The sequence below is a fragment of the Melanerpes formicivorus genome, unplaced genomic scaffold (genome assembly GCF_026170545.1).
Source record: "Melanerpes formicivorus ecotype bairdi unplaced genomic scaffold, bMelFor1.0.p_v2 SCAF_281, whole genome shotgun sequence".
Taxonomy (NCBI): Eukaryota; Metazoa; Chordata; class Aves; order Piciformes; family Picidae; genus Melanerpes; species Melanerpes formicivorus.
The window spans coordinates 1-26,378 of record NW_027142633.1 but is presented as its reverse complement, the minus strand read 5'-3'; the positions used below and the strand labels follow the sequence as shown (position 1 = coordinate 26,378).

At 60.9% G+C, this 26,378-nt stretch overlaps 2 protein-coding genes across 2 annotated transcripts; one reads left to right on the top strand and one right to left on the bottom strand.

Moving 5' to 3' along the window:
• Positions 1–888: 888 nt before the first annotated feature.
• Positions 889–4,608, bottom strand: LOC137458809 (pepsin A-like). Its single transcript, XM_068170079.1, has 10 exons — positions 4,545–4,608; positions 4,281–4,352; positions 4,051–4,198; positions 3,313–3,430; positions 2,266–2,384; positions 1,969–2,168; positions 1,599–1,715; positions 1,352–1,490; positions 1,174–1,266; positions 889–1,087 (listed from the first exon to the last, which is right to left on the bottom strand). The coding sequence occupies exons 2-10, from the start codon at positions 4,337–4,339 to the stop codon at positions 950–952; spliced, it is 1,131 nt and encodes a 376-aa protein (XP_068026180.1). The 5' UTR covers positions 4,340–4,352; positions 4,545–4,608; the 3' UTR covers positions 889–949.
• An 11,621-nt stretch (positions 4,609–16,229) lies between these two features.
• On the top strand, positions 16,230–22,428 carry VPS37C (VPS37C subunit of ESCRT-I). Its single transcript, XM_068170078.1, is given in 8 exon segments — positions 16,230–16,270; positions 17,143–17,244; positions 18,335–18,450; positions 18,534–18,705; positions 19,969–20,051; positions 20,774–20,949; positions 20,951–21,262; positions 21,264–22,428. Coding segments are annotated over 6 exon segments (1,059 nt in total). The 5' UTR covers positions 16,230–16,270; positions 17,143–17,244; positions 18,335–18,357; the 3' UTR covers positions 21,487–22,428.
• The last annotated feature ends 3,950 nt before the right edge of the window (positions 22,429–26,378 follow it).

The following is a 26,378-nucleotide window of genomic DNA, read 5'->3' as shown; positions in this document are numbered from 1 at the left end:
GGATGCTGGTGGGGCAGAGATGCAGCTGTGCTCACAACCTGCTCCCATGTGGTGCAGGACTCTTGACCACCAGCACCCCTATGGCCTCCAGACATGTCCTGTGGCATGGTGGAGAAGGAAAACAGTGGCCAAGAGGTGCCCAGCCCTGGATGAGGACCACCAGCTGCTCCCATAAAGCCTGCTGGGATGAGCCTGGGCACTCTGGGCACCTCTAGGTCTGTGAAGACATCTAGGGGGCCATAGGGTGACTGAGGACCTCACCAGGGGGTGGTACCCCACCTGTCCCTACCCTGGTGTCCATGCCCAGTCCCTGGGCACCACTCAGCAGAGTCTGGCCCCAGCCTCTTGCCCCCCACAGCTCCTTTAGCTCTTGCTGAGCATTGCTCAGCTGCCCTCTGGGGCTGCTCTTCTGCAGGCTCCACAGCCCCAGGGCTCTCAGCCTTTGCTCCTCCCAGAGCTGCTCCAGACCCCTCAGCACCTTCAGAGCCTCCCCTGGAATCTCTCCAGCAGTTCCCAGGCTCTCTGGAGCTGGGGAGCCCAGAACTGGAGCCAGTGCTCCAGCCTTGTCCTGACCAGGGCAGGGTAGAGGGGGAGGAGAACCTCCCTGGCCCTGCTGGCCACACTCTTCTTCATGCCCCTAGGTCACCATTTGCTTTCTTGGCCACCAGGGCACACTGCTGGCCCATGGACAACTTGCTGCCCCCCAGCACTGCCAGGCCCTTCTCCTTGGAGGTAATCTAGAGCAGCTAAGCCCACACACTGGAGCCCACGCCCAGGGACACGCTGGCAGTGCCCCAGTGGCCAGGGCAGCCCTGCCCCAAGAGAGGTGGCACGAAAGGAGCTGCAGCATAGCTTTATTGTGCGGGGGGTGGGAGCGCCGGGGGAGGCTCTGTGCTGCCAGCCCCCAAGCTGGGGACGGCAGGAGGGGCTGCTGGCGCTCGGGGGCAGCTCAGACCACCTCGGCCAGCCCCACCCTGTTGTTGGCCCTGTCGTAGATGCTGTAGTACCGCCGCAGGAAGACGTCCCCCAGGATCCAGAGGTCGCTGTCCATGCCTTCGAAGCCCAGGATGCAGGAGCCGTCGCTTTGCTGCCAAGGGCGAGGTGCAGGCTGCTCAGCAGCCGCCGGAGCCCCTGCCCGAGCCCCCCCAGTGCCCTCCCCAGGGGGATGCCCACCTTGATCACATAGTTCTGGGCTGACACGGGGAAGTGGTCGCCGTGGATGTGGAAGACAACGTCGGGCAGGAAGCGGACGGCGTTGCAGCTGACCTGCGCCGGGGGGAGGGCAGTGAGCACCCCAGGAGGTGCCCCACGGAGCAGCCCCGAGGGGCAGCTGCCCGGCCTGAGCCCTCACCTGGCCCGTGAGGGTGGCACCAAGGAAGAATTGGATGCTGGGCAGGGATTCTTTGGGGACCACAATCCGTGAGGTGCCTGTGTCCAGGATGGCCTGGCAGCCCCCCAGGCAGGCGATGGGCAGGAAGCTGACAGTGACGCTGGGCAGAGTGGCACAGGGTGAGGCTCCTGGGCATGGCAGGAGGGGCTGCAGCCCCCCCCCAACACCGAGGGAAGGTGCCCAGCCTGTGGGGCTGTGCCAGGCCTACCTCTCCATGCTGACTTGCCAGTAGGTTTGGGCAGAGAGGGGGATCCAGGTGATGCCCTTGGAGGTGTACTTGGAGTCGATGGCCCCAAAGAGGATGAAGCTGCCGCCGTCCCCGTTCCTGGGAGAGGAAAGCCAGCAGCTGAGGGGCTCAGCCAGCACCCCCCAGCCCCACTGGCAGTGCCAGCACCACGGGGGCTTTGCTGCCACCCTCCTCTGGCGGTGTCAGTGCTGAGCCAGGTTGCTCAGGAGCCGGGGGGGGGGACACACACCTGGCACGGGTGCCCGGTGCCAGAGGCAGCGGTGCTGGGAGGCCCCGGGAGTCTTCAGCAGGGGCTTGGGGGAGGGGGGGGGGTTGTCTGGGCAGGGCTCACCTGCTGAGGTAGACAGAGAAGAGGTTCTCTGCCACCAGGTTCTGTGCCATCATGTTGTCAAAGACAGGGGTGGCCTGGGAGGCAGAGATGCTGGGGTAAGCCAGCCCCAGGATGCCGTCGAAGGGGCTGTAGGTGAAGATGTCCCCGGGCTCCGTCACCGACAGCCCGAAGATCTGCCTGGTGATGGTGATCTCATAGACCTGTGTGGGGAGAGGGGCAGAGGGAGGCCGGGCTGGGGGGCTGGGGGGCCGGGAGGGGGCAGTGCGCAGCTGGCAGGGCTGCCCAGGTGCCCCTTACGGTGAGGGTGTCGTAGCCCAGCACGCCGGTCATGCTGCCCGTGCCGTAGGTGATGCTCAGCGTCCGGTTGGTGCCCTCGAAGGTGGAGGAGGCTGCGGGGTTGAAGCGCTGGTGGTTGCCTGTGGGCACGGGGGGGAGGAGCTCAGGCTCTGCCCTGCCCTTGGGGAGCCAGGGCAGAGCCCTCCTGGGCTGGCAGCGCCCCGGGGAAGAGGCAGGGCAGAGCCCTCCTGGGCTGGCAGCGCCCTGGGGAAGAGGCAGGGCAGAGCCCTCCTGAGCTGGCAGCGCTGTGGGGAAGAGGCAGGGCAGAGCCCTCCTGAGCTGGCAGCGCCCTGGGGAAGAGGCAGGGCAGAGCCCTCCTGGGCTGGCAGCGCCCCGGGGAAGAGGCAGGGCAGAGCCCTCCCAGGCTGGCAGCGCCCTGGGGAAGAGGCAGGGCAGAGCCCTCCTGAGCTGGCAGCGCCCTGGGGAAGAGGCAGGGCAGAGCCCTCCTGGGCTGGCAGCGCCCCGGGGAAGAGGCAGGGCAGAGCCCTCCCAGGCTGGCAGCGCTCTGGGGAAGAGGCAGGGCAGAGCCCTCCTGAGCTGGCAGCGCTCTGGGGAAGAGGCAGGGCAGAGCCCTCCTGAGCTGGCAGCGCTCTGGGGAAGAGGCAGGGCAGAGCCCTCCTGAGCTGGCAGCGCTCTGGGGAAGAGGCAGGGCAGAGCCCTCCTGAGCTGGCAGCGCCCTGGGGAAGAGGCAGGGCAGAGCCCTCCTGAGCTGGCAGCGCTCTGGGGAAGAGGCAGGGCAGAGCCCTCCCGGGCTGGCAGTGCCCTGGGGAAGAGGCAGGGCAGAGCCCTCCCGGGCTGGCAGCGCTCTGGGGAAGAGGCAGGGCAGAGCCCTCCCGGGCTGGCAGTGCCCTGGGGAAGAGGCAGGGCAGAGCCCTCCCGGGCTGGCAGCGCTCTGGGGAAGAGGCAGGGCAGAGCCCTCCAGGGCTGGCAGTGCCCCCGCAGCCAGCCTGGGGCCTGCCCCACTCTCTCCCCCTCCCGCTGGTGGGCACGGGGCTGCTGGGCACTCACTGCAGGCAGAGCTGTTGCAGTAGATGGAGGGCACCCAGAGGTTGGAGGAGCCGGTGTCAAAGATCACAGTGAAGTCCTGCTCTGGGGTCCCGAGGGAGATGTTGCCAAAGTACTCATTCTGGGGGGGGGGGGAAGAGGGCTCAGGGGGGGCAGAGGGGTTCAGGGGGGGCAGAGGGGCTGCTGGGCTGGCACAGGGGCTGCAGGGCTGGCACAGGGGCTGCTGGCACTGGGGAGAGCTCGCTGGGGTGGGAGAGAAAAGAATCAGAGAGTCCTGCCAGCTGCAGAGGAGCTTTCAGGCCCTCAGCTCCAGCTGCTCTCCACCTCTGCCAGGGCTGCTGCCCAGCCATGGCCCAGGGCCCTCAGCTGCTCCTCCCCAGCCCTCTTCCCCAGACCCTTCCCCACATTTGTTGCCCTGCTCCAGCTGCTCAATGTCCTTCTTGTGCTGAAGGGCTCAGAACTGCCCCCAGGGTTCCAGCTGTGGCCTCAGCAGTGCCCAGTCCAGGGGACAATCCCTGCCCTGCTCCTGCTGGCCACACTCTTGCTGCTCCAGGCCAGGCTGCTGCTGGCCTCCTTGGCCACCTGGGCACCCCCTGGCTCCTCTCCAGCTGCTGTCACCAACCCCCCAGCTCCAGGGTTAGGGGACAGGGCAGGGGGGTGGGTAAGGAAGAAGGGGAGCAAGGCTGGGGCTGGGGGCCAGGCTGAGGGCAGGGGCCAGCCCCTCTGCCCTGCCATGCTCACATCCATGTAGTTCCTCATGGGCTCTCTGTCTCCCTTGCTGTCAGCATCCTGGGCCCCCAGCCTGGCCTGCTGCTTCTGCAGGTAGGTCTCCAGCAAGCCCTTCTCCTCCAGGGTCTGCCTCAGGGACTTGCCCCTCCACAGAGGCACCCTGCAGGGACAGGAGCCCTGCTGTCAGCAGGAGCCAGGCAGGGGGCTGGGGGTTCCTCAGGCACCCCCCCCCCAGTGCTCACCTGAACACACCACACTGGGCCAGGGCCACCAGGCTGAGGAGCAGAAGCAGCTTTGACATCTTGCTCAGCACCCTGGGGAGAGGCAGAGAGAGGAGCCTCAGCCAGCCTGGTGCTGGTGCAGGGCTGGCTGGAGGGGCTGGCAGCCACCAGGCTCTGCTGCCATGCAGGGAGAGCTGGCCAGGCTGGAGGGCTGGGGGAGAGGAAGCTCCTGGAGACCACCCAGGGCAAGGGGGGGTCCTGCACCTGGGCAGGGGGAGGACTCACCAGGCTCTGCTGCAGTGCAGGGCAGCTCTCAGGCACTCAGACACCTCTGGAGAGAAGCAGCACTGGGAGGCTGTGGCTCTTCTGCACCTTCTGCATGGCCACTGTGGCTATTTAAAGGCCTCCAGAAGCCCTCCCCCCACCCAGGATGAGTCTTGGGCACGGGCAGAGCCTCCTTTGATCTTCTCCTCCTCGCTGGCCTGGGACAGCAGCTCCCATTCTGCCTCTGAGTGTCTCCTGCCCCCTGGCCCAGAGCCATCCCCTGACCTTTCCTCATGCTGGGGGCTGCTGGCATCCCTCAGCTGCCTGCCCAGGCTGCTTTGTGCTTCTTGGGGCAGATCCATCAGCTCCAGGGGCCTCAGAGGAGTTTATCTTATCAGTGATCAAGCCCAGACCTGCATTTCCTTCTTTCCTGACCTTTCCCTGCTCCTGGCCAGCCCCCAGCCCCCTCAGGCCTCCTTGCAGGCAGGTCACAGCCTCACCAAAGCCACCTTGACCATCAGCCCTCTCCACTCTGGCAGCCTGGCTGGCAGCAGGGCTGCAGCCAGCAGGCAGGGGACATCTTCTGGAGGGTGTCCCTGGGCTGCTGGTTCCAGCTCATGGCTGCTGCCTGCTCCTCAACCACACCAGCCAGGCTCTTCCCAGCCACCTAGGCACAGGCTGGGGTTCAGGGACCAAAAAAGGGCTTTTTTTTTGGGGGGGGAGGGGGGAATCTCAATACAACTTTCAGATCTGGAGTGGAAAGAGAAGAGCAACTTGAGAGGGGGTGTAGGAGGCACCTGGACAAAGAGCTGAGGGTGCAGAAGCAGGACTGGATTTGTCCCCTGAGGGACTGGGTGCTTGAGCATCTGTGGAGATGGAGACACATCCCAGAGTCCCAGGGTGGTGTTGGAAGGGAGCTGTGGAGCTCAGCCAGCCCCAGCCCCCTGCCCCAGCAGGGCACCCACAGCACCCTGCCCAGCAGCACAGTGCCCAGGGGGGGTTGCAAGCTCTCCACACAAGGACACTCCACAACCTCTCTGGGCAGCCTGCTCCAGGCCTCCAGCACCCTCACCCCAAACAACTTTCTCCTCAGCTTCAGAGGCAACCTCCTGCCTGCCACTTGGTGCCCTCTGCCCCTTGGCCTGGGCCCCTTGGTGGACTGTCTGGAGATCCAGAAGTGGCTCAGTGTCCCTCCCTGGGCACCACACAGCTCTCAACCCACACTTGGCATCATCCTTTCCCTTTAATCTTGCTGAGTAATTCCCCTGGCAAGGAGCTTGCTGGAGAGACATCCAGGCTTGGTTTTCCCTGGGCTGGAAGTGGCTCATGGTGATGGCTCCTGAGTGAAGGATCCTCTCCTTCCAGGACCTGCCCTCTAGTCCCATGTGCTGGTGAGCTCTTCCCTGAGCTCAGTTCACCCAGGCTCCTTTCAGTCTTGATTCCTATGATGGGGTTTAGAGCCCTCTGAGGACCTTCTAAGCCTTGGAGCTAGGAGGCAGATGTGGTGTGAGCCAAACTGACAGCCTTCCAGCCTTGTCCTCTGGGATGGGATGGGAGGGGAGAAACCAGCAGCACAAGCAGGCTGCTGGGCTGCCCTTGCTGTCCAAGATGAGTCTGGCTCTGGAGGTCACACTGCTGGGGCCAGCCAGGCTCTGGATGCCGTGGGGAAGGGACCCAGAAGGCTCAGGCCAAGGACTTGGGTCCTGACCTGAAGGTTTCCAACCTTGGTAGAGAAAGGGAGAGAATGAGACGTGCTGGGGCCTGCCAGAAGCTGCCCTTTGAACCAGGAGGGAGGTCCAAACCAAGCTGCAAAGGGCACCAAACACAACCCTGCTGCTCCCTCGGCAGGGCAGAGGCAGCAGCCTGGGGGAGGGCAGGGGGCAGGCAGCGCCTGTGGCACCCCCTGGGGCACAGGCTGGGTGCTGGCTGCCCACCTCGGGCACCCCAGCTGGGTGGCACCGGGCTGTGCCTGCTCTGTTGTAGCTCTGCCTGGCAGCAGAGGGCACCAAACGATGTGGAGATGCCCTCTGTGCTCCCCAAAAGCAGATGGAGACCAGCTGGGAGCTGGGGGGGACCTGGGGGCCCTTTGGCCTGGTTTGTCTGCTCCTGCCTGGGGCACTGCCTGGGACAGGAGCCCTGCTCCATAACAGACCCAAAGGCTGGCTCCTGTGGCCAGGGAGTGTCAGCTGTGGCTGTCTGAGTAAGGCTGGGGTTGACTCTGTGTGTGTGCAGAGGCTCCTGATGAGCTTGGGCCCTGCTAAAGCTTTGCAAGACAGAATCCCCCAATGCCAGCACCTGGAGACCACCCAGCCCCAGCCCCCTGCCCCAGCAGGGCACCCACAGCACCCTGCCCAGCAGCACAGTGCCCAGGGGGGGTTGCAAGCTCTCCACACAAGGACACTCCACAACCTCTCTGGGCAGCCTGCTCCAGGCCTCCAGCACCCTCACCCCAAACAACTTTCTCCTCAGCTTCAGAGGCAACCTCCTGCCTGCCACTTGGTGCCCTCTGCCCCTTGGCCTGGCCCTGGCCACCACTCAGCAGAGTCTGGCCCCAGCCTCTTGCCCCCCACAGCTCCTTTAGCTCTTGCTGAGCATTGCTCAGCTGCCCTCTGGGGCTGCTCTTCTGCAGGCTCCACAGCCCCAGGGCTCTCAGCCTTTGCTCCTCACAGAGCTGCTCCAGGCCCCTCAGCATCTTCAGAACCTCCCCTGGACTCCCTCCTTGTCTCTCTGGAGCTGGGGAGCCCAGAACTGGAGCCAGGACTCCAGCCTTGGCCTGAGTGGGGCAGGGTAGAGATGGAGGAGACCCTCCCTTGCCCTGCTGGCCACACTCTTCCTCATGCCCCCCAGGACACCATTTGCCTTCTTGGCCCCCAGAGCACATTGCTGGCCCATGGGCAACTTGCTGTCCCCCAGCACTGCCAGGTCCCTCTCTGTGGAGCTGCTTCCCCCCCCTGCCCTGCACTGCTGCAGGAGGTTGTTCTGGAGGTTATTGATCATTACTGGAGCTCACTCTCAGGGTTCCCTGAGCATGGTGGTCAAGACCAGCAGGAGATGGACACCTCCAAAACTACCTGGGCTCTAAGATGGGCCTGGAGTGGCAAATAAATCAACTCCTGTGTGGGGATGCCTGGTGGGAATGCAATGGCCACAAGGCCAGGTTGGAGTCCCCAGCCCTGGAGGTGCTCCAGAAGCATGTGGCCATGGGACCTGGGGACCTGCTTCAGTGGCCATGGTGGTGCTGGGTTGAGGGCTGGACTCAATGGTGGTCAGAGGGCACTTGGGGACCTGCTTTAGAGGCCATGGTGGTGCTGGGTTGAGGGCTGGACTCAATGGTGGTCAGAGGGCACCTGGGGACCTGGTTTGGTGGCCATGGTGGTGCTGGGTTGAGGAGTGGACTCAGTGGTGTTCAGAGGGCACCTGGGGGCCTGGTTTGGTGGCCATGGTGGTGCTGGACTCAATGGTGGTCAGAGGGCACCTGGGGACCTGGTTTGGTGGCCAAGGTGGTGCTGGACTCAATGGTGGTCAGAGGGCACCTGGGGGCCTGGTTTGGTGGCCAAGGTGGTGCTGGACTCAATGGTGGTCAGAGGGCACCTGGAGGCCTGGTTTGGTGGCCATGGTGGTGCTGGACTCAATGGTGGTCAGAGGGCTTTTCCAACCCAAACACCTCTGTGGTTCTGTGACCAACCCTGATGGCCAAGTGCCTCCAAGGGAAGCCTTCAAGCCTGGCCAACAGCCTTCCTGTTGCCTTGAGCCATCCTGGGGCTCATTCTGGGGGCCAGAGGAGAGGACCACTGAGGAATGTCCAGGCCTCCTGTATGGGGAAGGCTCTTTGCTGACTCAGCTCAGCAATGGCCTCAGCCAGCTTTATCTGCCCAGGCTTGAAAAACCCAGCCTGAAATCAGCTCCTTCAGCTGGCCCTTATCTTGGCAAGCACAGATTAAGGCAGCAAAGTTGTTTTCCAGTCCCAGGCCCTTCCTGTCCCTTCCCTAAAGCCATTGGTGGACATCACGGTGGCTTTATCAGCCCCGTCAGATGAAAGGCACAGGGCAGGGAGGCACAGAGCAGAGAGCTCTGGGTGGAGGCTCTTTTGAGGGGCCAAAGCCCTTTGATTTGACCTGATGGATGCCTCAAGGCGCAGTGCTGGGCCCTGTGCTCCTTAATATCTTTGTTGATGATCTGGAGGAGGGCATTGAGTCCATCAGCAGTGAGTGTGCAGAGGAAACCAAGCTGGGAGCAGGAGTGGATCTGTTAGAGGGGAGGAGAGCTCTGCAGAGGGACCCTGCCAGGCTGGGCAGATGGGCAGAGGCCAAGGGCAGGAGATTGAACACATCCAAGTGCCAGGGGCTGCACATTGGCCACAACAACCCCAGGCAGAGTGGCTGAGAGCAGCCAGGCAGAGAGGGACCTGGGGGTAGTGGTTGATAAGGGGCTGAACATGAGCCAGCAGTGTGCCCAGGGGGCCAAGAAGGCCAAGGGCATCCTGGCCTGCAGCAGGAACAGTGTGGCCAGCAGGAGCAGGGAGGTCATTCTGCTCCTGTGCTCAGCACTGCTCAGGCCACACCTTGAGTCCTGTGTCCAGTTCTGGGCTCCTCAGTGTAGGAAAGATGTTGAGCTGCTGGAAGGTGTCCAGAGAAGGGCAACAAAGCTGGGGAGGGGTCTGGAACACAGCCCTGTGAGGAGAGGCTGAGGGAGCTGGGGTTGCTTAGCCTGGAGAAGAGGAGGCTCAGGGGAGACCTCATTGCTCTCTACAACCACCAGGTGTAGCCAGGTGGGGGTTGGTCTCTTCTCCCAGGCAAGCAGCACCAGAACAAGAGAACAGAGTCTCAAGCTGCGCCAGGGGAGGTTCAGGCTGGAGGTTAGGAAGAAATTCTACAGAGAGAGAGATTGGCCATGGGAATGTGCTGCCCAGGGAGGTGTGGAGTCTCCATCCCTGGAGGTGTTTAGGAAGAGCCTGGATGGGGTGCTTGGTGCCATGGTTGAGTTGATTAGGTGGTGTTGGGTGATAGGTTGGACTGGATGATCTTGAAGGTCTCTTCAAACCTGGTTAATTCTATTCTATTCTATTCTATTCTATTCTATTCTATTCTATTCTATTCTATTCTATTCTATTCTATTCTATTCTATCCCATTCCATCCTATCCTATCCTATCCTATCCTATCCTATCCTATCCTATCCTGTCCTGTCCTGTCCTAATCCTACCCTATCCTATCCTAATCCTACCCTACCCTACCCTACCCTATCCTATCCTATCCTATCCTATCCTATCCTATCCTATCCTATCCTATCCTACCCTAATCCTACCCTATCCTACCCTATCCTATCCTATCCTACCTTATCCTATCCTACCCTATCCTAATCCTACCCTATCCTATCCTCTCCTATCCTACCCTACCCTACCCTACCCTATTTGAGTGAATTCTCGAGGAGGGCCCCACAGGGATGGAGGCTGACCCCTGCTGAACTGGCCGTGGGTGGACTGCTGCTGGGACAGGAGCTGCTGGGGATGGTGCCTGAGAGCTTTGGGCGGCCTCAGCTTGTGGTTGGTAAATCAGTGAACGCTCTTCTTTGGCCCGAGGGTGACTGGCCCATCGAGCCCACAAAGCTTCCTGGCTGCAGAGAGCACATGCAGGAGGGGAAATGGTTTGGTTGGGGTGGTCAGGGGACTGTCTGTGATGTGGTGCTGAGGAGAGCTGTGCTGAAGAGGTGCTGGCTGCAAGGGGGGGAGGGGAGGGGGTCAGGGTGGACTGGAGGAGCTTTGGAGGTCCCTTCCAAGCCAAGCTTCTCTCTGACCTCTCTCCTAAGTGGTGCAGCTCTGCTGAGCTGCTGGTTAGGAGCTGGGTGAGGCTCAGGGAATGGTTCTTCAGGGCCTGGAGCCCTTTCCTGCTGAGGAACACAGCTAACATTGTCTTCACCCCCAGCAGCACATCAGGAGATAAAAAGAACATTATCAGGGGTGGGTTGTTTTGTTTGGAGGGGGGAATTCTTTCCCCCCCACCCCCTCCACCCTTCTCATTGGGAAAGCTTCCAAATTTCCTTTGACTCCTGGGCTCAGGAGGAACCTCCAAGGAAAACCACAAATGGACTTGGCCAGATAATAAACAAAAGGGGAATTCTGAGGAAGGAGCAGGACTGCTGAGGCCAGCCCTGCCCCTGGGGGGGGTGGTGTGGTTGTTTTCTTAGCCTTTCACTGCCTGGGTGCTCTCCAGTCCCACACCACCAACCCCCCCTGCCCTGCCCTGCCCTGCCCTGCTGAGCCTGCCACTGATCACAGAAAGATCTTTCAGGTCCTGGAGCTCAACCCTTCACCCAGCACTGCCCAGGGCACCACCAAACCATAGCCCTCAGCAGCACAGCTCCAGGGCTCTGAAACCCCTCCAGGGATGGAGACTCCACCACTGCCCTGGCAGCCTGGGCCAGGCCTTGACAACCCTCAAGGGCAACAAATTGTTCCTCATGGCCAATCTAAACCCTCCCCTGGGGCATCCTGAGGCCATTGCCTCTTGGTCCTTGGGAAAAGAGACCAACCCCCACCTGGAAAGAGCCAGAAGGTCTCCCCCCAGCCTGTTGTCCCTCAGCTCTTGATTCTCTCAAGGGCTCCAAGCTCCTTGCAGGGAGCTGCAGAGAGCCAGAAGCTCTCCCCTCAGCCTCCTTCTCTCCAGGCTCAACACCCCCAGCTCCCTCAGCTGCTCCTCCCCAGCCCTGTTCCCCAGACCCTTCCCCAGCTTGGTTGCCCTTCTCTGGCCCTGCTCCAGCTCCTCAGTGTCCTTGCAGCAAGGCACCAACCATCTCCTCACCTCCCTGTGCCTGGGACCTCCTGAGCCCTGTGGTTTCCCCTCCCAGCACCTCGTGAGGAGGGCTGGTGGCCACCCCAGCAGCTTCCTTCCTCCCTGCCCCAGGAGCACAGAACCAGCTGCACCTCTCTACTGCTGTGCCCCTTGGGGGGGACCCATCCTGGAGGAGCTGGGTACAGCCCCACCAGCCCAAATCCCCCCTCTCATGGGGATGGATGCTCAAGGGGAAGGAGTTGTTCCTCATGCCCAACCTAAACCTCCCCTGGTGCAACTTGAGGTCGCTTCCCCTTGTCCTATCAGCCTTTGTGGCTGTCATCTGGGAGAGGATCTGTGTGATGTGACCACAAAGCCATCTCTCCTCCAAACAAAGGAGGCCAGAGACAGAGGAAGCCTGATCCTGCAGCATGGCCCAGAAAGCACTCAATTATCACAGCTCTGATGGCTGGGTAACACCTCCAGAGAGTCAGGGAATGGTCAGGGTTGGAAGGCACCTCCTGAGGTCAGCCAGTCCAACCCCCCTGCAGGCAGCAGGGACATCCTCCACTAGATCAGATTGCTCAGAGCCCTGTCCAGCCTCACCTTCAATATCTACAGGGATGAAGCCTCCACCACCTCCCTGGGCAACCTGCTGCAGTGTTCCAGCACCCTCATGGTGCACAACTTGTTCCTCACATCCAACCTAAACCTGCTCTGCTCTCCTGGTGCAGATCTTGTTCCTCACATCCAACCTAAACCTGCTCTGCTCTCCGGGTGCAGATCTTGTTCCTCACATCCAACCTAAACCTGCTCTGCTCTCCTGGTGCAGATCTTGTTCCTCATATCCAACCTAAACCTGCTCTGCTCTCCTGGGGCACACCTTGTTCTTCACATCCAATCTAAATCTCCTCTCATTCCCAGCCATTGCTCCTTGTCCTGTCCCTGCAGGCCTTTGCAAACAGTCCCTCTGCAGCCCCCTTCAGCTACTGGAAGGCTGCTCTAAGGTCTCCCTGGAGCCTTCTCTCCTCCAGGCTGAACAACCCCAGCTCCCTCAGCCTGTCCTTGTGGCAGAGGTCTTCCAGGCCCCTGCTCATTGTTGGATGATAGGTTGGACTCAATGATCTCAGGGGTCTTTTCCAACCTGGTCTATTCCATTCCATTCCATTCCATTCCATTCCATTCCATTCCATTCCATTCCATTCCATTAATTCCATTCCATTCTATTAATTCCATTCCATTCCATTCCACTATTCTATTCTATTCTATTCTATTCTATTCTATTCTATTCTATTCTATTCTATTCTATTCTATTCCATTCCATTCCATTCCATTCCATTCCATTCCATTCCATTCCATTCCATTCCATTCCATTCTATTCTATTCTATTAATTCCATTCCATTCCACCTATTCTATTCCATTCCATTCCACCCATTCCATTCCACCTGTTCCATTCCATTCCATTCCATTCCATTCCATTCCATTCCATTCCATTCCATTCCATTCCATTCCACTCCATTCTATTCCACTCTATTCTATTCCATTCCATTTTTGTGGCCCTCCTCTGGACCCCTCTCTCCATCAGGGCTGGCCCCACTTTAACCAGACCAGGCTGGAGAGGGCTCTGAGCAGCCTGCTCCAGTCGAAGCTGCCCCTGCTACCTGCAGAGAGCTTGGCACTGGATGACCTTTGGAGGTCCCTTCCAACCCAAACAGTCCTGGCTTCTATGATCCTCTTAACCAAACGTCCTCCAGCCCTCCCCTGTCCCTGGGGATGACTTCTCACATCAAAGCCCTTGCAAACTACCTCATCACCCTTTGGAAACAGTCAAGCTGCAGAGAACACACCAGGTTTGACCTGCTTATCAACCACCCCTCATGAACAAATGGTCCTTGTTCAAACCCCAGGGGACCTCTCAGGCTTCACATGACTCACAGCCATTGTCCAACGCTCCTCACGTGGCGCCTGGCCCCGAGCAGGGGCCAGAGGTGCCCTTCCCAGGACGTGTGCCTGGATCCCAGCGCCCCTCTCACAGCTGGCTGACCTTGCCCCAGCCTCAAGCTGGGCCAGGGGGAGGTTTAGGCTGGAGGCGAGGAGAAAGCTCTTCCCAGCCAGAGAGATCGGCCATGGGGATGTGCTGCCCGGGGAGGTGGTGGAGTCACCGTCCCTGGAGGTGTTCAGGCAAGGATTGGATGTGGCCCTGGGAGCCATGGGTTAGTTGTAACCTCTTGAATCACAGAATCACCAAGGTTGGAAGAGACCTCAAAGATCAGCACGTCCAACCTGTCACCACACACCTCCTGACTAACCCATGGCTCCAGGTGCCACATCCAGGGACACCTCCAGGGATGGGGACTCCACCACCTCCCTGGGCAGCACATCCCAATGGCTAACAACTGTCTCTGGGAAGAACTTTCTCCTCAACTCCAGCCTAAACCTCCCCTGGCACAGCTTGAGACTGTGTCCTCTTGTTCTGGGGCTGCTTGCCTGGGAGAAGAGACCAACCCCCACCTGGCTACAACCTCCCTTCAGGGAGTTGGAGAGAGCAAGAAGCTCTCCCCTGAGCCTCCTCTTCTCCAGGCTAAGCAACCCCAGCTCCCTCAGCCTCTCCTCACAGGGCTGTGCTCCAGACCCCTCCCCAGCTTTGTTGCCCTTCTCTGGACACCTTCCAGCAGCTCAACATCTGGTGGAGTCCCCATCCCTGGAGGTGTTTAGGAGGAGACTGGATGGGGTGCTGGGTGCCATGGTTGAGTTGATTAGGTGGTGCTGGGTGAGAGGTTGGACTCGGGGATCACAAAGGTCTCTTCCAACCCGGTCTGTTCTGTTCTGTCCTATTCCTATTCCTATTCCTATTCCTATTCCTATTCCTATTCCTATTCCTATTCCTATTCCTATTCCTATTCCTATTCCTATTCCAACAGAGACTCAGACTGGAGAGGAGGGAGAAATGTTTGCCCCTGAGGGTGGTGAGAGCCTGTCCCAGGCTGCCAGAGAGAGCTGGGAGCTGCCCCAGCCCTGGCACCACTGCAACTCAGGTTGGTTGGGAGCTCTGAGCAGCCTGCTGTGGTTGGAGCTGTCCCTGCTCACTGCAGGGAGATTTGGACTAGATGAGCTCCAAAGGTCCCTTCAAGCCAAACCAGCCTGGGATTCCCTCCCCAGATAAAGGCTAACTTGGTGTTCAGTGAGCTGTCATTTGGGCCTAATGACTCAGTGCAAGCAGAAGTGGCACTGGCACTGCAGGAGACAGCAGCTTAGGAGGCATTAGAGTCACATGGCTAAAGATCACTTTCTGTGCCCTCAGCCAGCCAGACCTGGAGCCCTCAGCACAAGAAGGGACAGAGACCTCTTAGAGCAAGTCCAGAGGGCTTCAAGGGGCTGAGGAGAAAGCTGGGGACAGACTTTGGAGCAGGGCCCTTTGTGCCAGGACGAGGGCTGATGGTTTGGAACCATCAGAGAGAGATTCAGCCTGGGCAGAAGGGAGAGATTTCTGCCCCTGAGGGTGGTGAGAGCCTGTCCCAGGCTGCCCAGGGAGAGGTCTTCCTCATGTCCAACCTAAACCTCTCCTGGAGCAGCTTGAGTCTATTCCCTCTTGTCCTGGCACTTGTTCCTTGGCACAAGAGCCCAAGCCCCACCTGGCTGCAGCCTCCTTGCAGGGAGCTGCAGAGAGCCAGAAGCTCTCCCCTCAGCCTCCTTTGCTCCAGGCTCAACACCCCCAGCCTCAGCTGCTCCTCCCCAGCCCTGCTCTCCAGCCCCTTCCCCAGCTTGGTTGCCCTTCTCTGGCCCTGCTGCACCTGGGGTTGTTCAGCCTGGAGAAGGCTCCAGGGAGACCTTCTGGTGGCCTTGCAGTGCCTCCAGGAGCTGAGGAGGAAGCTGGGGACAGACTTTGGAGCAGGGCCCTTTGTGCCAGGACAAGGGAGGATGGTTTGGAACTGACAGAGAGAGATTCAGACTGGAGAGGAGGGAGAAATGTTTGCCCCTGAGGGTGGTGAGAGCCTGTCCCAGGCTGCCCAGAGAGAGCTGGGAGCTGCCCCAGCCCTGGCCCCACTGCAGCTCAGGCTGGTTGGGGCTCTGAGCAGCCTGCTGTGGTTGGGGCTGTCCCTGCTGACTGCAGGGGGTTGGCCTGGATGAGTTGTGAAGGTCCCAAAGCAGTCTGGGGCTGCCCAGGGCAGTGGTGGAGTCTCCATCCCTGGAGGGGTTCCCAAGCCCTGGAGCTGTGCTGCTGAGGGTTTGGTGCTGCCCTGGGCAGCGCTGGGTGAGGGCTTGGAGACTCTGTGACCTTGAGGGTCCTTTTCCAACCCAAACCATCCTCTGAGTTTTATGCTGAGGGTGGTGAGAGCCTGTCCCAGGCTGCCCAGAGAGAGCTGGGAGCTGCCCCAGCCCTGGCACCACTGCAGCTCAGGTTGGTTGGGGGCTCTGAGCAGCCTGCTGTGGTTGGGGCTCTGAGCAGCCTGCTGTGGTTGGGGCTGTCCCTGCTGTGGCTGGGGCTGTCCCTGCTGGCTGCAGGGGGTTGCAGATGCTGAGCTTTGAAGCTCCCTTCCCACCCAACCCCGCCTGGGACTCCCTCAGGCAGCCGAGCGCCAGGGGCAGCTCCTCCGTGGCACTAACATGGAGGACGCCGGGGGGCTCCAGCAGGCCGCAGCTCGAGGAGCACCGTCCGGGGGGGGGAAAACACCACCAAAGCCACAGCGGTTTATTAAAACACAGAGCGGTTTATTAAAGCGCCAAGCAGCCGGTGCCGAGCACCGCTTATTCCCGCAGCGATAAACGACCTTCGCCCTGCCCCTGCCGCCCTCCCGCCTCAGCGCCACAAGATGGCGGCCGCAAGATGGCGGCGGCGGCGGGAGGCGCCTCAGGGAGAGGGGAGGGGGAAATCCCCTCACCACCCCCACCCCGCCCCAGCCGCGGCGTGGCTCCGCCCACTTCCGCTCTGGCACCGGAAGCAGGAAGCGCCCGGCGGAAGGAGGCTTCCGGATGCGCGGCGGTGAGTCCCCCGGTGTCGGGGTCATTCCCTCCTGTCTTGCGAGGGCAAGGAGGCCCCGGCCCGCCGCTCTCCCCCCCGCGTTCGCAGCCCCTCAGCTGGGTGTTTGAAGCCGGGACCCCGCCGGGACCTTAGGGAGCGGGAGGGAACTCAGCCGGGTCATGCCTTGTACCGGCAGCCGCTCTGTAGGCCACAGCCTCCCGCTTGCCGCCCCCTGCACCTCCCAGGAGCAGCTCTGCGTTGGCAGAGCAGACTCTGCCGTGTCCCAGCTGGAGGGTGAACCCCTGCATCCCCGCACCTCGCTTTGCCGGTGTGGCAGGGCACGGAGGCCTTAGGCGGGACTCCCCGGGGCTGAGGCTGGGGGTTCCCTGACGCGGAGGGCAATGAACGGGGTGCAGCAGTCCTGCGAGCGGCTCTTCTCGGTGCCTTTCTGGGGTGTGAGAGCCTGTGCCTTGCCCCTTGGAGAGGCAAAGTGTCACCTCGCTGCCGTATCTTGCCTGAACACTGCTAACAGCCGGTGGGATAGGTGAGGCCAGAGCCCCTGCCCTGTGCTGGAGCCGGGGCACTGCCCGGCTCTTTGCATCCACCCTCCTCAGGACCCTCTGGGTGCTTTCCACAGACCAGCCATGGCCTCCATTCCCACATGGCAGCAGGGACTGAGCATCCCACCTCCCATTATTCCTGATCTTCCTGCTTTAATCTCTCTTTTAGTGAGTTCTTTGTCTGCCAGAGGGATGGTATTAGATCCATCCACACCTGATAAGGGAGCTGATTCCCCCAGCTGGTTGTTGCTAGGACAAGTTGGGCTGGATCCTGGGGGAAGAAGGGATTTGGTAACACTTGAGCCTCACCTTGTCATGCCATGTTCTCTGCAGAGGCTGATGCAACCTCCCTGGAGTGATAGCACTGGGATGTTCCACCTGGCTGAGAGGTAGAAAAAGCCACCAGCAATTAGGACAGCGCTGGGCTCCCTGTTGGTATGTCCCATGCACTGGCAGGAGTGCCTTGCTCACCTCCTGGTGGTGTGGGCAGCAGGGGGAGGGAGTGGGTTTTGCCCACCTGCTTCTCTCTGCTGAGACCCCAGCTGCTGGGCTGGGGCCAGCTCTGGAGTCCTCAGCGCAGGCAGGGACCTGTTGGGGTGGGGCCAGAGGAGGCCACTCTGGGAGGCCAGGCTGAGAGAGTTGGGGTTGTTCAGCCTGGAGAAGAGAAGGCTCCAGGGAGACCTTCTGCTGGCTTCAGGGGGCCTCAGCTGCTCCTCCCCAGCCCTGCTCTCCAGCCCCTTCCCCAGCTTGGTTGCCCTGCTCTGGCCCTGCTGCACCTGAGGCTGTTCAGCCTGGAGCAGGCTCCAGGGAGCCCTTCTGGTGGCCTTGCAGTGCTTCAGGGGGGTGGGGAGGAAGCTGAGGGACAGGCTTCTGAGCAGGGCCCTTTGTGCCAGGGCAAGGGCTGATGGTTTGGAGCTAAGAGAGGGAGATTGAGGCTGGAGAGAAGGGAGAGCTGTTGGCCCCTGAGGGTGGTGAGCTGAAGCCATCCCTCCACTGCTCCTGAGGGCAGCGGTGGCACCACGTAGCCTGAGAGGAGAGCACCCAGAGAGGAAACACAGCAGCTGAGGTGGGAGCTGAGGGAGTGGAGAGGTGGTGAAGCCCCAGGTGGCCACCATGGTCCCATGTGTGCTGGGGGTGCTGCTGGACACCAGCAGATACCAGAGCCTTGCTCTGTTGGCTCTTCGGAGCGGGAGTCCGGAATGGGACCCTGTGGTGAGAGGTGGGGGGGGACACACTGGGTGGCTGTGAGTAGGTGTTTCCTTGGCAGAGTTGGCTGGCACACAGGCAGAAGCCCTCTGAAGAAGCTGTGAGGAGGAGGAAGCAGATCAGTTGGGGCAGAAGGGCAGAGGAGCTGAGCCTTGTGTTGCCTCTGCCCTCGGTGCCTTCAGAGGAGCTCACCCCCCCCCCTCCCCCCCGAAGCTGGGTTTAAATCCCTGAGGATTAGTGAGGTGAGGATTAGTTCCTACCTGCACTTGGCTTCAGCAAACCCTCCCCTTTGATCTGCTTGCCTCTCCCTGCCCCTCAGGAGCCTGCAGCCTCTCCAGGAGGATGGACACCCTGAGGAGCCGGACGGTGGAGGAGCTGCAGGAGCTGCAGGAGGACGCTGAGGAGATCGAGCGCCTGGCCCTGGAGTCTCAGGAGGTATTGTGGCCTTGGGCAGGCACCTCACCTGGGTGACCCCCTGATTCCACAGCTCTGCTCCTCTTCCCCCTCCTGCCCTGCAGGTTCAGGAGCTGCAGCTGGAAAGGGAGATGGCCCTGGCTGCCAACAGGAGCTTGGCTGAGCAGAACCTCAAGTTCCAGGCGCCGCTGGAGTCCGGCCGCTCCGACCTCTCCAGCAAGTATGAGGAGCTGCAGAAGCTGGCTGAGAGGTGCAAAGAGCAGAAGGCCAAGCTGGGTGAGTGCCTGCAGGCCTGCCTTGGCCACACTGAGCAGAGAAGCTCTTGAGGGTGGTGGCAGAGAGGGCTCTGTTGTGTGTAACGCACCAGCCCTACGAGGAGAGGCTGAGGGAGCTGGGGTTGCTTAGCCTGCAGAAGAGGAGGCTCAGGGGAGACCTTCTTGCTCTCTACAGCTCCCTGAAAGGAGGTTGTAGCCAGGAGGGGGTTGGTCTCTTCTCCCAGGCAGCCAGCACCAGAACAAGAGGCCACAGTCTCAAGCTGTACCAGGGGAGGCTTAGGCTGGAGGTGAGGAGAAAGTTCCTCACAGAGAGAGCTGTTGGCCATTGGGATGTGCTGCCCAGGGAGGTGGTGGAGTCCCCATGCCTGGAGGTGTTCAGGAGGGGATTGGCTGTGGCCCTTGGAGCCATGGTGCAGCAGTCAGGAGGTGTTGGGTGACAGCTTGGACTTGATGATCCCTGAGGTCTCTTCCAACCTTATTGATTCTATTCTGTGATTCTAAGCTCTTTGGTTTCCTGATCACAGCTCAAGGATGCTTATCCCAACTCCTGCAGCCAAAGGGGGTTCTTTCCTCTCTAGATCTCCTAACACCAAGAGAATGCAAGGAGAAGGGCCAAAGAAAGGCAATGAAGTCAGTGTAGGTTCTGGAGCATGAGTCTTGGAGCAGCTGAGGGACCTGTGCTTGTTCAGCCTGGAGAAGAGGAGGCTGAGGGGAGACCTTCTGGCTCCCTCCAGCTCCCTGCAAGGAGGCTGAAGCCAGGTTGGGCTTTTCACCTAAGGAACAAGTGCCAGGACAAGTGGGAATGGCCTCAAGGTGCCCCAGGGGAGGTTTTAGGTTGGCCATGAGGAACAATTTATTGCCCTTGAGGGTTGTCAAGGCCTGGCTCAGGCTGCCCAAGGTGGAGTCCCCATCCCTGGAGGGGTTTCAAAGCCAGGACTGAGGGCCATGGCTTGGTGGTGCCCTGGGGGAAGGCTTGGACTCCATCATCTAAAAGGTCTCTTCCAACCCAAACTCTTCTGTGACCCTGTAACAGTTGCCAAGGCAGGAAGGGGAGGGTGCAGCAGGTCTGTGTGCTGCTGGCTTTGTTTAGAGTAAAACCTTTCTTCAGAGTAAACCAAACCAGGTTGGAAGAGACCTTCAAGATCATTGTGTCCAACCCATCAACCAGTCCAACCCACCCAAACAACTAACCCATGGCACCAAGCACCCCATCAAGTCTTCCCCTGCCCCATGTGGTGTTGGTTCTGTTCCCTTTGCTCCCCAGAGAAGTTTTCAGCAGCTCTGCATCCTCAGACCTTGCTGGACCTGCTGCAGGTGGAAAGCCAGAAGATTGAGGAGGAGTCTGAGGTGAGCTGGAGCTTTAGGTCCATGAAGCACTCTTTGGGTTGGAAGAGGCCTTGAAGGTCAGATCCAGCTGATTCATTGTGTGCCCAAACCTTGTCCCTCAAGGCAGGGACCAGCTCCTTGTCACTTGGCCCTTCCTGCTCCCAAGGAGTGCTGGATTGGCCTGGTTTGTTCTGCTTGTGCCTGGTGGGATGGCCTCTGGGTGAGGCACAGCTCCTCAGCTGGGCTTGGGGTGAAGGGGAAGGATGCAGTGCTGAACCCGTGGCTTTGCTTCTCTTCTCTCTCTTCCCCCCTTCTCCCCTCTCTGCTCTTCCCTCCCCTTCTCCCCTCTCTGCTCTTCCCTCCCCTTCTCCCCTCTCTGCTCTTCCCTCCCCTTCTCCCCTCTCTGCTCTTCCCTCCCCTTCTCCCCTCTCTGCTCTTCCCTCCCCTTCTCCCCTCTCTGCTCTTCCCTCCCCTTCTCCCCTCTCTGCTCTTCCCTCTCCTCTCCTCTTCCCTCTCCTCTCCCCTCTCTGCTCTTTCCTCCCTTCTCCCTTCTCCCCCCTTCTCCCTTCCCTTCTCCCCCCTTCTCCCCCCTTCTCCCTTCCCTTCTCCCCCCTTCTCCCTTCTCCCCCCTTCTCCCTTCTCCCCCCTTCTCCCTTCTCCCCCCTTCTCCCTTCTCCCCCCTTCTCCCTTCTCCCCCCTTCTCCCTCCTCCCCCCCTCTCCCTTCTGCCCTCTCCCCTTGCAGAAGATGGCAGAGAGGTTCCTGGCGGGTGAGGTGAGCCTGGAGAGCTTCCTGGAGCAGTTCTGTGTGCTGCGGAAGCTGTCCCACCTGCGGCGGGTGCGAGTGGAGAAGCTGCAGGAGCTGCTCCGGCAGCCGGCGGTGCCGCAGGAGCCGCCCGGGGCCTCGCAGCCGGCTGCCCCTCCCCGCCGCCCTACCCGGCCCCGGCGACCCCCCCCCAGCACAGCCCTTCCCTTCAGGGCCTCCCTCCTTCCCCCTGCCCTACAGCCCAGCCCCCAGCCTGCCAGCAGGCCCCACAGCCCGCGGGGCTCTGCCCCCCGCTGCCTTCCCGGGCTCCCCGCTGGCGGCGGGACACGTCGCTTCCTCCCAGCCCGGCCCCCAGCCCCCCTTCCCCTACCAACCTCCCCCAGCACAGGCTGCTGACTACCCCAAACCCCCCTCAGGAGGCTCATCTTCAACTCCAGTCTATGCCTGGTCTCCCTCCAGGGCCCCTCCTCCCCCCCTCCCCCTTTCCTGCCCCTTCCCCTCCGCCCCCCAGACCTGTCTACCCTCCCTACTACCCCCCTGGGGCAGCCAGACCTCAGTGCCTCTACCCGACCCAACCTCCTCTTCCTAACTTCCCAATCCCCTCACAGCCTCCTTACCCTTCTGGCCCCCCCCAGGCCTTTGGCTACCCTCCACCTCCAAACCCCCAACGTCCTCCTTGGCCTGGCTACTAACTCCAGCCCCCTGGGGGAGCATCCTTCACTGCTCCCCCCACGCTGTGTGGCCTGAGGATGAGGAGCTTCACTCTCCCACCCCTCAGAGCAGAAGCATTAAGCAGGAGAAGAGAGTGAGTGGCTCTGGGGGTGGCTGGAGAGGCTGATGTGCCCCCCCACCACGGGCTCTTAGCTCTTTGGAGTTGTGTCTGGGGGGATGGCTCAGGGGCTGAAGAGGCCCAGGTGGCCTCACCCAGGCTCTGAGGTGACAGCCAGGCCCCTGGGAACGACTTGCACTGCTGGCAGCCCCCCAAGAAACTGGCCCCCACCCTTGCCTGGGAGGGTGAGAGGGATGTAATATCATCCTCAGGCTTCTTACAGCTCCTGAAGACAAAGGGTGAGATGGTTGGGAGGGGAGTGGGGAGGACACTGACAGTATTCCACTCCCTGCTCTCCAAGGAGCCCTCCCTGGAAGCAAAAAGGCAGAGCCAGGCTGGGGGGACCTGGTCTCTCTGGGTCCATCTCTACCACTGCTGCTGCTTTGCAGCCCAGGAGCTTTTTTTTCCCCCCTCTCCACTGACCTTGGACCTCAGGACTCTGCCTCCCAGAAAAGCTTCCCAGGGTTCCACCCCTGGATTTGGAGCTGTGCTTTGGAGAGGCTCCTGGGCTGCCACCACGAGCTGCTGCTGCTTTGGGAGTCGAAAAGCAGAAGCTGCAGCCCCCTGTAGCCTCCTCCAGACCCTCTCCTGTGGTGTCCCAGCTTGGGGAGGGGGGGGTGGGGGTTATTTTGGGGGCCCTCCAACCTTCCCTTCTCAGGAAACCCTTGGTGACAGGAGGGAGTGATGGGATGTTGATGGGATCTGCTTTGCTCAGCACTTTACCCTAGGAATCCTGCCCTGTGTCCCTGGGAGTTATTTATAAGGAACCATTACTAATGGACTAGGAGGAGGCAAATGCTCTGGGGGGGAGGTTGGGTGTGGGGGGTGGGGGTGAGGGGAGCAGTTCCCTGGCTGTGGTTAATGGCAGTAATAAAACTTGATGCACTGCTGGTGGGCCTCAGCATGCTGCTTGCTCTGGGAGGTGCTGGGGTGGGAGGGGGGCAGCCAGCAGGCACTCAGCACTTCATCCTGCTGATGCCCCTCCTGGCCTCTTCCAGCCTCCTCCAGCACTTAGAGGATGGCCAAGGGCTCAGGCCCAGCCAGCTGATGCCCCTCCTGGCCTCCTCCAACCTCCTCCAGCACTTAGAGGATGACCAAGGGATGAGGCCCCAGCCAGCTGATGCCCCTCCTGGCCTCCTCCAACCTCCTCCAGCACTTAGAGGATGGCCAAGGGCTCAGGCCCAGCCAGCTGATGCCCCTCCTGGCAGTGCTGGGGGAAGGGTTGGGCTCCATGACCTTAAAGAGCTTTTCAACCTAAACTCTGCTGGGAGTCTTGCAGGACCAGCCTCTCCCAGCTCCTCTTTGCTGCTCTCGTGTTTCCACCTTTCCTGAGGAGCCTGTTTGGATCAGGTTCTTCTCAGTCCCTCCTCCCTTTTCCCTCCATCCTTCCTGCCCTCCCTTTTTCCCTCCATCCTTCCCTCCCTCCCTTTTCCCTCCATCCTTCCCTCCCTCCCTTTTCCCTCCCTCCCTTTTCCCTCCCTCCCTTTTCCCTCCCTCCCTTTTCCCCTCCCTCCCTTTTCCCTCCCTCCATCCTTCCTCCCTCCATCCTTCCCTCCTCCATCCTTCCCCTCCTCCCTCCTTCCCCTCCCTCCATCCTCCCTCCCTCCATCCTTCCCTCCCTCCATCCTTCCCTCCCTCCATCCTTCCCTCCCTCCATCCTTCCCTCCCTCCCTCCTTCCCTCCCTCCATCCTTCCCTCCCTCCATCCTTCCCCTCCCCCCTCCATCCTTCCCTCCCTCCATCCTTCCCATCCCTCCATCCTTCCCTCCCTCCATCCTTCCCTCCCTCCATCCTTCCCTCCCCTCCATCCTTCCCTCCCTCCATCCTTCCCTCCCTCCATCCTTCCCTCCCTCCATCCTTCCCTCCTCCATCCTTCCCTCCCTCCATCCTTCCCTCCCTCCATCCTCCCTCCCTCCATCCTTCCCTCCCTCCATCCTTCCCTCCCTCCATCCTTCCCTCCCTCCATCCTTCCCTCCCTCCATCCTTCCCTCCCTCCTCCTTCCCTCCTCATCCTTCCCTCCCTCCATCCTTCCCTCCCTCCATCCTTCCCTCCCTCCATCCTTCCCTCCCTCCATCCTTCCCTCCCTCCATCTTCCTCCTCCTCCTTCCCTCCCTCCATCCTTCCCTCCCTCCATCCTTCCCTCCCTCCATCCTTCCCTCCCTCCATCCTTCCCATCCCTCCATCCTTCCCTCCCTCCATCCTTCCCTCCCTCCATCCTTCCCTCCCTCCATCCTTCCCTCCCTCCATCCTTCCCTCCCTCCATCCTTCCCTCCTCCATCCTTCCCTCCCTCCATCCTTCCCTCCCTCCATCCTTCCCTCCCTCCATCCTTCCCTCCCTCCATCCTTCCCTCCCTCCATCCTTCCCTCCCTCCATCCTTCCCTCCCTCCATCCTTCCCTCCCTCCATCCTTCCCTCCCTCCATCCTTCCCTCCCTCCATCCTTCCCTCCCTCCATCCTTCCCTCCCTCCATCCTTCCCTCCCCTCCATCCTTCCCTCCCTCCATCCTTCCCTCCCTCCATCCTTCCCTCCCTCCATCCTTCCCTCCCTCCATCCTTCCCTCCCTCCATCCTTCCCTCCCTCCATCCTTCCCTCCCTCCATCCTTCCCTCCCTCCATCCTTCCCTCCCTCCATCCTTCCCTCCCTCCATCCTTCCCTCCCTCCATCCTTCCCTCCCTCCCATCCTTCCCTCCCTCCATCCTTCCCTCCCTCCATCCTTCCCTCCCTCCATCCTCTCCCTCTCCCTCCATCCTTCCCTCCCTCCATCCTTCCCTCCCTCCCTTTTCCCTCCCTCCCTTTTCCTCCCTCCCTTTTCCCTCCATCCTTCCCTCCCTCCCTTTTCCCTCCATCTTCCCTCCCTCCCTTTTCCCTCCATCCTTCCCTCCCTCCCTTTTCCCTCCATCCCTCCCTCCCTCCCTCCCTTTTCCCTCCATCCCTCCCTCCCTCCCTCCCTTTTCCCTCCATCCCCTTCCTTCCCTCCCTCCCTTTTCCCTCCATCCCTTCCCTCCCTCCCTCCCTCTTCAGCCCATCCATCTCCCCTGGCCCCATCCTGCCCTTTCCCTCCTGGCCAGGAGGCTGTTGGCCCAAGGAGCAGCCCTGGGTAGTGTTGGACAGAAGAGAGCAAGCCATAAGGACTAGGGGGAAACCCAATGTAATGAGAGCAGTTCCTGCTAATTAAATCTCTCTGAGTGCTTCTCACCAGCTCTGCCTTCCTCACAGCCACCCTTGGCTTGCTCCAGCCGCCCCAGCCCTGCTCTCCCCACCCAGCCAGCCAAGCACTTGTCTCTGCAGCTCCTTCAGGACCCAGCTGATGGCCTCTCACAGGCTTTTCTCCTGCAGCTCAGCACCTGCTTTTGCTTTCAGCCCAGCCCAGGTGGCAGCAGGAGGAGGAGGAGTGTGTGGTTGTCTCAGTTTTGAGAGCCAGAGAAGCCAGCAGACCCTCTCTGGGCAGCCCTGAGCGTGGTGGTGCTGCTCTCAGTACAGGTTTGAACCTTGCTGCTGCTTAGGCTCCCACAGGGGGCTTAAAAAAATGCCTCCCTGCCTCACACTCCTCCCATGGGAGAGCCTCAAAGCCAGAGGGAACCTCCTCAGGAAGGAGCTCAGCTGGGCTGGGTTAGAGCTGAGCTGGGTTAGAGCTGAGCTGGGTTAGAGCTGGGATGGATTAAAGTTCATCTTGGCTGGGTTAGAACTGAGTGGGATAGGTGAAGCTGAGCTGGGATAGGTTAAAGTTCAGCTGGACTGGGTTGCAGCTGAGCTGGGCCTGGTTAGAGCTGAGCTGGGATAGGTTGAAGCTGAGCTGGGATGGGTTAAAGTTCATCTGGGTTGGGTTGAAGCTGAGCCTGGGCCTGGTTAGATCTGAGCTGGGCTGGGTTTTGGAGCTGAGCTGGGCTGGGTTGGAGCTGGGCTGGAGCTGAGATGGGTTAAAGTTCAGCTGGGCAGGGTTGGAGCTCAGCTGGGCTGGGCTGGAGCTGAGCTAGGATGGGTTAAAGCTCAGCTGGGCTGAGTTGGAGCTGGGCTGGAGCTGAACTAAGATGGGTTAGAGCCGAGCTGGGCTGGGCTGGAGCTGAGCTGGAGCTGAGCTAGGCTGGGTTAGAGCTGAGCTGGGCTGGGTTGGAGCTGAGCTAGGCTGGCTTGGAGCTGGGCTGGGCTGGAGCTGAGCTGGGCTGGGTTGGAGCTGGGCTGGGCTGGAGCTGGGCTGGAGCTGGGCTGGAGCTGGGCTGGAGCCGAGCTGTGCATGCCTGAGGCATGGGCTGAGCAGCAGGGAGCAGCATGGGTGGGTTTGGCTCTCAGTGTGGCAGGAGCTGGGGGGGGTCCAGCCCCAGAGGTCTCCCATCACATCTGGGGGCATCAGGGCAGGCTTTGCTGGGGTGAGCAGCACTGGAGTTGGTCACTGCTTCAGGGCAGCACTGTGTGGAGCCCCAGAAAGGCTTGGGCTGGAAAGGACCTTGTGAGAGCTGAAGGGAATGGCCTCCAGTGGTGCCAGGGGGAGGGTTAGGGTGGGTGTTGGAGCAGGGAAGGAAGAGAAGGCTCCAGGGAGACCTTCTGGTGGCCTTGCAGTGCTTCAAGGGGCTGAGAGAAAGCTGGGGACAGACTTTGGAGCAAGGGCCCTTTGTGCCAGGACAAGGGAGGATGGTTTGGAACTAGCAGAGGGAGATTCAGACAGGAGAGGAGGGAGAAATGTTTGCCCCTGAGGGTGGTGAGAGCCTGTCCCAGGCTGCCCAGAGAGAGCTGGGAGCCTGCCCCAGCCTGGCACCACTG

What these genes read in the sequence shown, in the direction of transcription:
- LOC137458809 (XM_068170079.1), bottom strand. Translation starts at nt 4,339, where the DNA reads ATGTCAAAGCTGCTTCTGCTCCTCAGCCTGGTGGCCCTGGCCCAGTGT. An exon ending in CTGCAACAGCTCTGCCTGCA is followed by an intron (nt 2,385 to 3,312) that starts GTGAGTGCCCAG and finishes CCGTGCCCACAG; the next exon opens with GCAACCACCAGCGCTTCAAC. An exon ending in TGGGCTACGACACCCTCACC is followed by an intron (nt 2,169 to 2,265) that starts GTAAGGGGCACC and finishes CTCCCCACACAG; the next exon opens with GTCTATGAGATCACCATCAC.